Genomic DNA, 13,099 nt, shown 5'->3' with positions numbered 1-13,099 from the left:
GGGATGACTATGAGGATTAAATAAAATACAAACTGGGCACAGTGGCTTATGCCTGTAGTGCCAGCTACTCAGGAGGCTGAGGGGGAGGATAGCTTTAGCCTAGGAGTTGGAAGCCAGCCTGGGCAACATAGTGAGAACTTGTCTCTAAAAAATTTTTTTTTTAATAAAATAAAATTAAAAATACATATTTAAAGCACCGAGTACAGTTTTTGCAGGTGCTAACTAATGGTAACCATTGTTAGAGGAGGAAGTGCTTCCTGGGAAAGCTAAGGAAGTAAATTTACTACTAGAGACAAGAAAGACTTTGTTTTCTGTAGGAAGTAATTAAGAGTTATGTATATGTCATGATATCTATGTAGATATGTATATTTTTAATATATTTCTGTATACAAATCTATATAGATTTCATAGTGATTGATTAAAATGTATCTACATGTGTGGATTTGAAAGTGTGGGCAGTCCTGGGCACTGATCTCCCTGGAAGTCTGTTGATTTCCCTGGTGAGAAGGGAACAGAAGGCACCTTCCTTCTTTCTCCACTAGGTGGCAGTCACAGCAAGAGGACACTCGCAGCTTCAGCGGTACTCGCGTTATTCTTTTAGTGTGGTTCAGTGCTTTATGTCACTTTTTCCATGAGAGATACTAAAGGAATTTTTATGTTTGGGCCTCTCCCTCAAATATGAAAATTCAGCTAGTGTCGCACATTGCCAGCTTGCTCAGGGCCCTGCCACCCCTGGTCCTGAGGGGTCTGCCCTCTTGGGAACTTGGGAAAGGAAGTTTCAAGGAAGACCAAAGGTGGATTCTTTTGCTCTTTATGGCACTATGTTGTTTGCATTTCCTAAGAGGAAAGTGATCATTTTTTCTTTTCTTTTTTTTTTTCCCCGTTCCATGTCCTTTGAATGCTTGGGAGCGGAAGGTTTTTCAATGATACCATTTTTTAAAAGTACTAAATTAAAACATGTTGCAGAAAGTCTGAAAATAGAAATAAATCTAAAGAAGAAAAAAGCATTCCCGATCTCGCAAATCCAGAGGTAGTCCCTGTTAACATTTTGGCATATTTATTTTCCCATCTTCTGTTTTTTTGGGTTTTTAAAATGCATATATAGCTTCTTTGAAAAGGAACAAAGAAGGAAAGGATCATACTGTTTATGTTTATATAGTCCTGTATCCTCCTCTCTTTTAAAATTTTTTTTCCTTACATGGTATTTGCCTGTGTCATTAAATATTCTGCAAAATTTATTTGTTTTAAAGACTCCATCATGAAGATCCAGCCTCATTTATTTTACTCATTTTTTCCCTTTGGACGTTTGGGTGGTTTCCACTGGTTTATTACAAATAATTATAAATATCCTCCTACCTAAATCACTGTGTGAGTTCTGATTATTTCCTCAGGATAGCTTTTTGTAAGTGGAATTACTGGGTCAGAGGGTGGGAACTTTTTCAGTATTGCCAAAATACTTCCCAGAAGGTAGAACGATTCCTGCTTTAATTAGTGGCTTGTGAACGTGCCCTTCCCTGGGTGGGAGGTCGCATTGCCTCTGCTTACAGGACCCCACTGGACTCTTAGGAAAGGAAGTGGGGAGACGGAGAGCAGGTTTTCCTGGACTTGCTGTTTCCCTAAGGCCAAGGGGCCAGTGAGGGCCGGGACCCTTCCCTCCCTCCCTTCCTCTCATGCTCTGAGTACTCACTCAGGAATCTCCTTGAATATCAGCCGCTGGTTCTCTCTGTTCTCTGAGGCCAATGGGGCCATGAAATAAGACCTCACCGCCAGAGCTAGGGCAAACCATGCATCCCCTGAGCAGCTCTGAGGCTGACATGTGACACTCACAGGAGCTTGTGTGATCTGTCTCCCAGGGCTCTGAATGGAATGCATCCAATCTGGAGGAACTGCAGGGCTCAGGGTGAGTCTCCTCCCCTTGTCTTTCCCTGTCCTTCCAGGCAGCTTAGAAACCCTCCACTCTGCCATGGAGGGGGAGACCTTGGGGCTGCCTGCCTGTAATTGCCTGCACCCTGGTCTCTGAAGTGGCTGCCAGGGGTTGATGTGCATAGCTAAACAGATGTGCTTCCAAACACCACGCCCTGAATAATTCATGGAGTTTAGATTGTGCCGAAGTCTCGCGTGATCGTGTGGATTGAGGAAAACTTAAAATTACACTCTAATTGCTGTAGGACCGCCTGGATATTGATTAGGCTCTGTGCTGCCTCACCCCCACCCCGCTTCCCTGCCCCGCACAGTTGCTGCAAACCCTAGTGTGGACGCAGAAGTCTGCTGGCTGTTGCGTTAGTCAGCAACCCTGATCCCTGGGCCACTTTGGGCTCTATCTGAGCTAATGCTTTGGGGCCTGGTGGGAATCTTGCAACTTTACGCTCAGTGTTGGCCAGAAGCATATGCCTGTCGTAGTCTGACAAACACTCAGCAGGGATGAAAAGTGTTTCAATCTAGACCTTCAAGAACAGATGTCTGGACTTTTTTTTCTTTTCTTTTTTTTTAAAACAACACAGCCACAAAATCACCGTTCTGTGGGCGTGACATGATGACATTCTAGAATTACCACGTTTAAAAATCAAGACTAAACAAATCTTAAAATACATCTTTAGAACTACCGGTTAAGATGCATTCTTTCAACAGAAAGTATTCTTAAAACGTAAGGCCATACTCTTCTGTGCTTTCCTCTTGCTGGGAATAAATTAATGATTTTCTTAGGTATTTTTTAAGCATGTCTAAATATTATGAAACCTATTTGAGATGTTTTCTAACTCCTGACATTATTTTCTTCCAGAAGTAAAAGTATTGATTAAGTTTAGAGAACTACAGAACCTGGGTTAGCAGACTCTGTCAAATACTTATTTGTCTATCTTGCCTTTTTCCAAAAAAAGATTTAAGGCAATTCCCAAGGATATATATAATGGATGGATATAGTCTGCTTTTTAGCTCTTTAAGAGTGAAGACACTGGGATTTTTTTAAGCCTCTGTATATTCATAATAGTCATGAATAGTTATAAATTTAAGTAATACATATATTTAATTTTCCAGAATGCTTTAAACTGAGCTTTCTTTTTATAAGGTCTTTACAATAATTTGGTTTCTTAATATAAATATAACACATTTTCACCATTGAGAGGGCATTTAGAAAATACCAAAAAACATAGCTATTAAGGAAAAACCAAAGTCCCGCCACGAACATATGACCCTTGGTTAATGTGTGTTTCCTTTTCTTTTCTCTGCCAGTTTTTATTACCTTGCTTTTCTTTCTCATTCAGATTCTCCAAATTTGTTTCTTATTTTTTTCTCATTGCAGGGTTGATTACATTTTAAATGTTACCAGAGAAATCGATAATTTTTTTCCTGGCTTATTTGCATATCATAACATCCGAGTCTACGATGAAGAGACCACAGACCTCCTCGCCCACTGGAATGAAGCGTATCATTTTATAAACAAAGCGAAGTAAGTGGACAGAGAGGCGGGGCTGAGGATGAAACCAACCTGCTGAGGCTGGGAGAGTGGGAATGAACGAGACTGCAGATGCAGAAGTCGGCTGGTGGGAGGGGGGATCCTAACGGGACTCCAGACACAGGAGTTGGCTGGTGGGAGCGGACTTGATGTGGGATGGACCTTTGCTTTTAGTCGCAGGACTCCAAGCACCAAAGGAGAAAAGTGGTTGGTCCTCTCCAGGTAGAGTCCCTATTGAGCTTAGTCTCTCCCACCTATCTTTGATTGTGACACTTGACCCCAGTTGTCATCATCAGCTCTGATTCCAGGCAAGCCCCAGATACCAAGTGGACACTCAGGGGCCCCACCCCTAGGAAGTCACTGAGCCAAAGGAGGGCTAGGGGATGACATGCACGGACACAGGCTTAGAGCTTCTTTGGGACTGTCTCCCTAAGAATACGGCCCTTCTTCCCTCCCTGAGTTACTGTCGCATGAAACAGGACAGCACATTGGAGGTCATGGCCAGCCCCACTGCCCCTGAGCCCGTCAGCGGTTTCACCTGTCTCTGGTGCTCATTTTATTCCCCTGCGAAACAGCTCTGCCTTACTAAGTCAAGAACAGAAAGAACCCTTTGAGATGCTGTCAAGACAATCACCCTCTTCTGCTTTATCTCCCTCTGGGTCAAAGCCACATGATGTGTCCTTAACCAAATCTTAGTTCCCTTATATTCCCAGGAGACAAACTCAAGACTCCCTTGACAGAAACTTCAGACCAGCAGTTAGGGGGAAAAAACCCCACTGAAATTTGCAGGAGAATTTCAAGGTTGGGGTATAGGAAACCAGAGCCGGCTCCCACCTGGTGGGTCTGCCTTCTGTACAAATAAAGTTTCGCAGGTGCTGCCCTTACTGGCTTGGCGCTCCTTCACATTCTTGAGCAAGTGATACTTAAAGAAACACTGTCTCCCGGGCCATATCTGGTAAATCAGCCAGGCCTGGGCCAGCACTGCCTCCTTACAAATAAACGTCCAGCCCCATCTTCCACTCCTGGCTTTTCTTTGCGGCCGCCCTTACTCCTGCTCCCTGGCCCTCCTGTCTGAAGAGCATCTCGCTCTCCCCAGGGCCTTGCAGCTTTCAGTTTGCTGACCCCATTTTTCTGCAGTAACTCATTCACTGTCTCCATCTGCTGTAGCAGCTGAGTAGCTCTTGCAGAAATCCCGTTAGCTGCCCACTCTCATCCCAGGAAAGGGCTTTTGGTCCCCTAGCCCATCCCAGCCATGTGAGAAGATTCTCACTTGGTCCCTGAAGGCAGCCAAATATTGAAGCTCTCCCTGCAAACAAAACATGGCCAGGCCAGAACAGATTTCTTTTGATATCCCATTGTGTGCTAATTGATTCTACAGTGGTGGTATTTCCTTTAGAGAGTGTGTGGACATCTGCTCCGTAAACATTAAGACGTAGGAGGATTTCGGCAGTAAGATATCTACAGGGTTTAAAAAAATGATTCGGGTAAAACCTGAGAGAATGAAGTTGTTGGAGCTTTTTAACTCCTTCCCCACTGCTTCTCCCCCATCTCTCCTCCCCAACTGCTCCCACCCCTGCAGGAGGAACCATTCCAAGTGCCTGGTGCATTGCAAAATGGGCGTGAGTCGCTCGGCCTCCACAGTCATAGCCTATGCAATGAAGGAATTCGGCTGGCCTCTGGAAAAAGCATATAACTATGTAAAGCAGAAGCGCAGCATCACGCGCCCCAACGCGGGCTTTATGAGGCAGCTGTCTGAGTATGAAGGCATCTTGGACGCAAGGTGGGTGCCTGCCTGGAGAGAAGGGTTGGCAGGCGGAGCTGGAGCAGCCATGTGGCCAAGCCAGCCAGGCCTCTGTCGGCAGCAGAGCATGCTCCCATTCGGCGCAGCAGCCGCTTCCGCAGCCAAAATCCTGCCTCTCAGGGGGAGCCGGTTTGAGAAAAACAACTATTGTTTGGGCTTTGATGAGTGGTTTCCAGGAGGGATCTGTTTTGATTTTCTTGGCACACACATAAAGCTGGTTTTGCTGCTGGAGGGAACGGTGCCTAGGTTCTAAGCCAAGGCCTGGCCTCGTGTGTGTGGCGTAAGCACGTGCGCATCTCGCTTCCTGGGCATCTGGTTTGTGCCAAGCCCTGTGCACCAGCTTTGCTGCAGGAAAAGCCAAGGACTCGGAGAGGCACAGCAACCAGGTTCCGCCACTGATGAGCAGGGCAAGTCAGGGCAGGCCCATCAGTCTTCCCGAGCCTCAGTTCCCTCTTCTAAGAATTAATGCCCACCTTAGCTGGGCCTGGGACATGCACTTGTAGTCCGAGCTGCTTAGGAAACTGAGATGGGAGGATTGCTTGAGCCCAAGAGTTCGAGTCTGCAGTGAACTGTGATTGTGCTACTGGACTCCAGCCTGCATGACAGAGCAAGACCCCATCTCTTAAACAAAAATGCTTTTTAAAACACTGAGGTCAGGTGTGGTGGCCCACACCTGTAATCCCAACAATTTGGGAGGCCAAGGTGGGTGGTCGCTTGAGCTCAGGAGTTCGAGACCAGCCTTGCTGATGCAGTATATTTTCTTGACACCTTTTTGGGACACGTGACAGAGGTGCCTCATTTACCCAGTCCGCCCCACTCAACCCCTCATGGGAGGGAGCGTACAAGCGAACTAGTGCAGGAACTGGAGTGAGCGAGTGGAGGAACCGGCCTCTTTGCTCTGGCAGGAGTGAACTCTGTGCAGGCCCCATGGCAGCATCCAGGTGTGGGTGCCTGTGACCCTAAGGCCTCAGAGGGTGTGTTATAATACTCCTTTAGCTCTGCCATCCACAGATAGCAGTGTGTTACCAGCTCAGTGGGCTCTTTGCTTCATCGTGTGAGGCAGCTGCCTTCTACCAGTGAGGGCAAAGGGCCAATGTGACAGCATTTTTGGGTACTCACACCTGGTGTGTCCTGAATTCTTGTCTGGTGCTCAAGAGGAATGAGGTCACATGGGCGAATTGAAGAATGGTGAATGTGGAGAATTTTACTGAGTGATGAAAGCAGCCCTCAGCAGAGAGGGGAGCTGGAAAGGGGATAGGAAGGGAAGGTCACTCTCCCCTGAGGTCAAGCCACCTCTCTGCCTCGTCCAGCCTCCATCTTCTAAAGTCAAGCTGCCACTCTCTCCGACATCCAGGCACTTCTTCCTGACGTCCAACTGCTGCTTCTCTCTGCCAGCTGAGTCTGGGGTCTTTATAGGCACAGGATGGGGGTGGAGTGGGCTATAAGTAGTTTTGGAAAAGGCAACATTCAATTGGTAAAAAGACATTATTCAGAAAGAGCCAGTTGGGAGAGAGCAGGCACACAGGGTTGGGTGTTCTTACTCTGGGACACAGGTTTCAGGCTTTTCGGCTTGAAGGTGGGGTTTTGCCAGGGACCCGCACCTGTCTGCCTAGAATTTCTCTGCCTCCTATTGCGGTCATTGGCAACATGCTGAGACCCTGTCTCTACTAGAAGTACAAAAAAAAAAGCCAAGCGTGGTGGCGTGCGCCAGTGGTCCTAGCTGCTTGGGATGCTGAGATCAGAGGGTTGCTTGAGCCCAGGGGGCAGAGGTTGCAGTGAGCCGAGATTGTGCCACTGCACTCCAGTCTGGGTGACAGAACCAGACCCTGTCTGAAAAAGAAAACAAACAAAAAAAACAATGAATGCTCACCTTAATGTGGATGTTAATGGTACAGGTGCTGTGGAAAACAGTATGGTGGTTCTTCAGAAAATTAGGGGCCAGGCATTGTGGCTCATGCCTGTAATCCCAGTACTTTGGGAGACCCAGGCAGGTGGATCACCTGAGGTCAGGAGTTCAAGGCCAGCCTAACCAACATGGAGAAACCCCATCTCTACTAAAAATACAAAATTAGCTGGGTGTGGTGGCATGCACCTGTAATCCCAGCTACTTAGGAGGCTGAGGCAGGAGAATTGCTTGAACCCGGGAGGTGGAGGTTACAGTGAGCCGAGATCACACCATTGCACTCCAGCCTGGGCAACAACAGCAAAACTTCGTCTAAAAAAAAAAAAAAAGGAATAAAATTATTATATCATCTAGCAATTCCACTTGTGGAAATATATCCAAAACAATTGAAAGCAGAGTCTCGGAGAGATATTTGTACATTAGTGCTTATAGCAACATTATCTACGATAGCCAAAAAGTGGAAGCAACCCACGTGTTCATTGATGGATGAATAAACAAACAAAACGTGACATATTCATACAATGGGATATTACACAGCCTTAAAAAGGAAGGAAAGACTGACACAGGCTACGACAGTCATGAACCTTCATGACATTGTGCTAAGTGAAATAAGCAAATCACGAAAAGAACTACTGTATGTTTCCATGCATATGAAATACTTAGAGAAGTCAAAGTCACAGAGAGTAGAATGGTGGTTGCCAGGGACTGGAAGAAGAAGGGAATGGGGAGTTACTGTTCAATGGGTACCGAATTTCAGCTTTGCCAGAGACAGAGCATTCTGGAGACTCTAGAGGCTCTCTGGTTGGTGGTGATGGTTGCATAACATTATGAATGTATTTAATGTACACTTAGAAGTGGTCAAGATGAGGCCGGGTGTGGTGGCTCATGCCCGTAATCCCAGCACTTTAAGAGGCCGAGGCAGGTGGATCACTTGAGGTCAGGACTTCGAGACCAGTCTGGCCAACAAGGTTAAACCCCGTCTCTACTAAAAATACAAGAATTAGCTGGGTGTGGTGGCGTGCACCTGTAATCCCAGCTACTTGGAAGGCTGAGGCGGGAGAATGGCTTGAACCTGGGAGACCAGGAGTTCAAGACCGCAGTGAGCCATGATCGCATCACTGCACTCCAGCCTGAGCAACAGAGCGAGACCTTTTCTCAGAAAGAAATACATAAATAAAAATTGTTTAAATATATAAATAAAAAGAGGTCAGGGTGGCAAATTTTATTTTTTTGAGACAGGGTCTCACTCTGTCACCCAGGCCGGATTGCAGGGTATGATCATGACACCTCAACCTCCCAGGCTCAAATGATTCTCCCACCTCAGCCCCCCAAACAGCTGGGACTACAGGTGCGCACCACAATACCCGGTTAATTTTTTATATTTTTTTCTGTAGAGAAAAGGTTTTGGTATGTTGCCCAGGCTGGTCTCAAACTCCTGGGCTCAATCGATCCTTCCACCTCAGCCTTCCAAAGTGCTGGGCCACCACACCTGGCCCAAATTTTATATTATGTGTATTTTAGCTGTAAAAAAAAAAAAATTGAGGGTCAGGCGCTGTAATCCCAGCACTTTGGGAGGCCGATGCAGGCGGATCACCTGAGGTCAGGAGTTTGAGACCAGCCTGGCCAACATAGTGAAACCCCATCTCTTCTAAAAATATACAAAAAAAAATTAGCCAGGTGTGGTGGCGCGTGCCTGTAATCTCAGCTACTCAGGAGGCTGAGGCACGAGGATTGCTTGAACCCAAGAGGCAGAGGTTCCGAGATCATACCACTGCACCCCAGCCTGGGTGACAGAGTGAGACTTCACCTCAAAAAAAAAAAATTTTTAAAGAATACCCACCCAATAGGGCTGCTGTGAGGTTTGCATGAGTGCTATCTGTCAATCAAGCCAAATGACCGAGGCAAGTCTCAATCATTTTAGGAGGTTTATTTGCCAATGTTAAGGATGCACACCCGGGAGACACGTCTGTGCCTTTCTCCGAAGATAATTTTGAGGGCTTCAAATTTTAAGGGGAAAGGATGGGATATCGAGAAGTGCACAATTTTCATGTGAAGCGGGGTAGGGGGAAAAGAGTCATGCATGCCTTCGTCTGGCTCAGTGAATCTGCGTTTTTGCATAACATAGACAATAGGGCAGAGGAAACAATCAGATATGCATTTGTGTCAGGTGGGTAGAGGGATGACTTTGAGTTCTGTCCTGTGTCTTCCTTCCCACCCACCCCCCACAACCTGTGAAGATAGTGGGCAGTTTACATTGCCATGGTGAATTTTAACCGAAAAGCTTTAGGGTAAAGATCTTGGGGACCGCAAGGAATTTCCTTGTGGGCAAGATATGAGGGAGGTGTGTAGCTTTTCATCTTCGTAGCCATCTTATTTAGGAACCAAAATGGGAGGCAGATTTGCGTGACCCACTTCCCGGCTTGACTTTTCCCTTTGGCTTAATGAGTTTGGGGTCCCAAGATTTGTTTTCCTTTTGCAGTGCTAAACAAGTTTACCTTTACAGATACTTCCACATCTGGCTTGTAGTAAATAATAAATGTAGCTTAAAGTCTCTGAACTCCCACCCTAAAAATTTCTGTACAGGTTATCCCCCTTTTACGAGGATCAGGGCAGGGATAAGGAGCTGACGCTGAGAGGTTGACCTATCCCCCATACACAGCCAGTGGGCGGCAGGAGAGAGAGGTACACCGCGGCCCCTCACTCGGCCTCTGAGTCAGGGTGCTGTGTGCAAAAAGCCCTGCGGTTCTGTTGCCCACACGGGGTGGTGGGGGAGGTCCTCACCGTAGTTCCAGTACCCCAGGCTCTCAAGTTGGAAGCCCAGAGCCTGGGCGGCACTTTCTCCCGGTTCCCTTTCCAGTCAGTCTGTACAAGAAGCAGGCCTCCCTGGGAGATATCAGTCTGGTGTTGGAAGGAAGCCACAGGCAAAGTCTACCAGCCTCTTGGCCAAGTTTGGGAATGCAGGCGTGCCCTAGCAGAGTTAAACAGGGTCCAGAGAACAGGGCCGGCCAACTGTGGACTCCTTCACTGTCGGAAGGGCTGGACAGGTCCCCAGGCAAGGCCCAGAGGAGGAGGAGGAAGAGCGAGCATCTCACTGACCTCTCCCTGAGCCTGCCACGCACTCAGTGCCCTCTGCAGCCTAAGCCAGGCGCTCCAGGCCGGGTTCATAGCAGCGTGGCAGTGACCTTGAGTAGCTGCTGGCTGGGATGTGCACACCGAGCAGAGAGGATGAATGGCGCTGTCACACTGTGCTCTTACATTTACCTCTCTCTTTTTAACCCTCGCAAGCCTGTGATACTGGTATTACTTTAAGGTCCTTGAGGGTGACTTAGTTACCTTATTTCACCGTAAACTTTTTTTTTAATACCTTACATTCTAAAAATGTATTACAGGGCTTGGTGCAGTGGCTCATGCCTGTAATCCCAACACTTTGGGAGGCTGAGGTAGGAGGATCGCTTGAGACCAGGAGTACAAGACCAGCTTGGGCAACATAGCAAGACCCTGTCGCTACAAAAAAATAACTTAAAAATTAGCCAGGGATGGTGTCACATGCCTGTAGCCCCACTTGGGAGGGTGAAGTGGGAGGACTGCTTGAGCCCAGGAGTTTGAGGCTGCTGTGAACCGTGATCACACCACTGCAGTGCCTGGGCCACAGAGTGAGACCCTCATCTCAAGAAAAAATAAAAGGGATTATAAAAACAATGTCATCATAGTAGAAGAAATTGTTTAAAAACTGACCTAAACCTAAACAAATACTTTCTAGTTTTCCAGGATCTTCCCAAATGCATTGCAGTGCGTTATGTGTGTGTATAGTTGTATTATCATGTATAGATCTATACATACTCCACTTTGATTCCCTCCCTTCATTTCCCTACAATATAGGTAGGAGAGCGTTGTTATTCTTATTTGACAGAGAAATGAGAGATGGAGTGTAACTGACGTGACAAAGTTCATAAAATGAGGCAGCACTAAACACAGATACACAGATTGAAGTCTAGACGCCCCCACGTTCCTTCCCCGTTGTCATCAGAGGCAGAAAGTCACATCAGGCCTCCTGTGCGAGCCTGGACAACTTAAGAGCCAGTGCTGTTTCTCATCCTTGTGTTTCTTGGGAACAAATGAACAGAGAGAGGCTTTACCTGAATGAGCCATGGATCGTCCCTGGCGCCCTGACCTTGGGCAGCCCCTCACTGGCTCACCGCATACTCTTCCCAGCACCCCCAGGCACCATCCTCCTCCCCTCACCTTCTTCTACCCTCTCTCCCCGCAGCAAACAGCGGCACAACAAGCTGTGGCATCAGCAGACAGACAGCAGCCTCCAGCAGCCTGTGGATGACCCTGCAGGACCCGGCGACTTCTTGCCAGAGACCCCAGATGGCACCCCGGAAAGCCGGCTGCCCTTCTTGGATGATGCCGCCCAGCCCGGCTTAGGGCCCCCGCTCCCCTGCTGTTTCCGGCGACTCTCAGACCCCCTTCTGCCTTCCCCCGAGGATGAAACTGGCAGCTTGGTCCACCTGGAGGATCCGGAGAGGGAGGCTCTGTTGGAGGAAGCTGCTCCACCTGCAGAGGTGCACAGGCCGGCCAGACAGCCCCAGCAATGTTCCGGACTGTGTGAGAAGGATGTGAAGAAGAAACTAGAGTTTGGGAGTCCCAAAGGCCGGAGCGGCTCCTTGCTGCAGGTGGAGGAGACGGAAAGGGAGGAGGGCCTGGGAGCGGGGAGGTGGGGGCAGCTTCCAACCCAGCTCGATCAAAACCTGCTCAACTCGGAGAACCTAAACAACAACAACAGCAAGAGGAGCTGTCCCGACGGCATGGAGGTAGGCAGAGCCCGGCCTGCAGGGTGGCACACCCCATCCCTTCCATCCCACTCTAATTGGCCTACCTCAGCCTGTGTAGCAGGGACTCCAGGCACCCGCCACCACACCCAGCTGATTTTTTTCTATTGTCTCCTCTGGGCCCCCAGCTCCCATCTCCAGGGACCTGAGGGTTCTTTCACAGGGTGATTCTGCTGGTGGGTACGTAGTGCATACTTTATATAGCAAATTGAGAATCCGTTGGGAATAACACATATTTCTGCACACCATCTTCACCCCATGTGCCTTATTCATACCCTGGGCAGGGCTTCCAACTCAATTTCTTTTTGTGTATGTAAAATTAAAACATATAATTTATCAGCCAACTTCAGCCTTTATCGATATATGACTATTCTTTTTCATCTCACCCCTACCCACTTCCCCACACCCCTGATGATCCTGGAACCAATCCCAGATTTAGATACAGATACCTATATCTAAAAAATATATATTATAGGTATATACTGTAGATATAGATAGATACATACTATAGACAAGTTCTCACTGTTTCCCATGCTGGAGTACAGTGGCATGATCACGGTTCACTGCAGCCTTGACCTACCAGGCTCAAGTGATCCTCCCACCTCAGCCTCCTGAGTAGCTGGGACCACAGGCGCATGCTACCACACCCGGTTAATTTTTTCTATTTTTTTGTAGAGATGAGGTCTTACTGTTGCCCAGCCTGGTCTCAAGCCATCTGCCCACCTTGGCTTCCCAAAGTGCTGGAATTACAGGTTTGAGTCACCACACTTGGCCTCAGATATATCATTTTATTCATAAATGCTCCAGTATGTTAACATAGCCACAATACCATTGTCACCTTTTAAAAAAACTGATAGGGCCAGACGCGGTAGCTCACATCTGTAATCCCAGCACTTTGGGAAGCCGAGGCAGGCAGATCAGGAGGTCAGGAGATGGAAACTATCCTGACCAACATGGTGAAACCCTGTCTCTACTAAAAATATAAAAATTAGCTGGGTGTGATGGTGCGTGCCTGTAATCCCAGCTACTCAGGAGGCTGAGGCACGAGAATTGCTTGAACCCAGGAGGCAGAGGTTGCAGTGAGTCAAGTTCGTGCCACTGCACTCCAGCCT

At 47.7% G+C, this 13,099-nt stretch overlaps 1 protein-coding gene across 5 annotated transcripts in view; it reads left to right on the top strand.

The window, feature by feature from the left end:
• The window catches only part of SSH1 (slingshot protein phosphatase 1), a 75,156-nt gene that overhangs the window by 53,590 nt on the left and 8,467 nt on the right, over positions 1 to 13,099 (top strand). For 3 of the 5 annotated variants that reach the window (XM_034934417.3, XM_034934419.2, XM_063593630.1), the window contains 4 exons: positions 1,854 to 1,900; positions 3,299 to 3,445; positions 5,031 to 5,231; positions 11,423 to 11,969. In XM_034934417.3, the coding sequence (XP_034790308.1) occupies positions 1,854 to 1,900; positions 3,299 to 3,445; positions 5,031 to 5,231; positions 11,423 to 11,969 (942 nt within the window). Of the gene's footprint in view, positions 1 to 1,853; positions 1,901 to 3,298; positions 3,446 to 5,030; positions 5,232 to 11,422; positions 12,337 to 13,099 lie in introns of those variants that run through there. The other 2 variants (XM_063593629.1, XM_034934420.4) reach the window with 2 other exon arrangements.

The sequence above is a fragment of the Pan paniscus genome, chromosome 10 (assembly GCF_029289425.2).
Source record: "Pan paniscus chromosome 10, NHGRI_mPanPan1-v2.0_pri, whole genome shotgun sequence".
Taxonomy (NCBI): Eukaryota; Metazoa; Chordata; class Mammalia; order Primates; family Hominidae; genus Pan; species Pan paniscus.
Note: the sequence above shows the minus strand (reverse complement) of the source record. Positions and strands in the feature narration are given on the sequence as shown.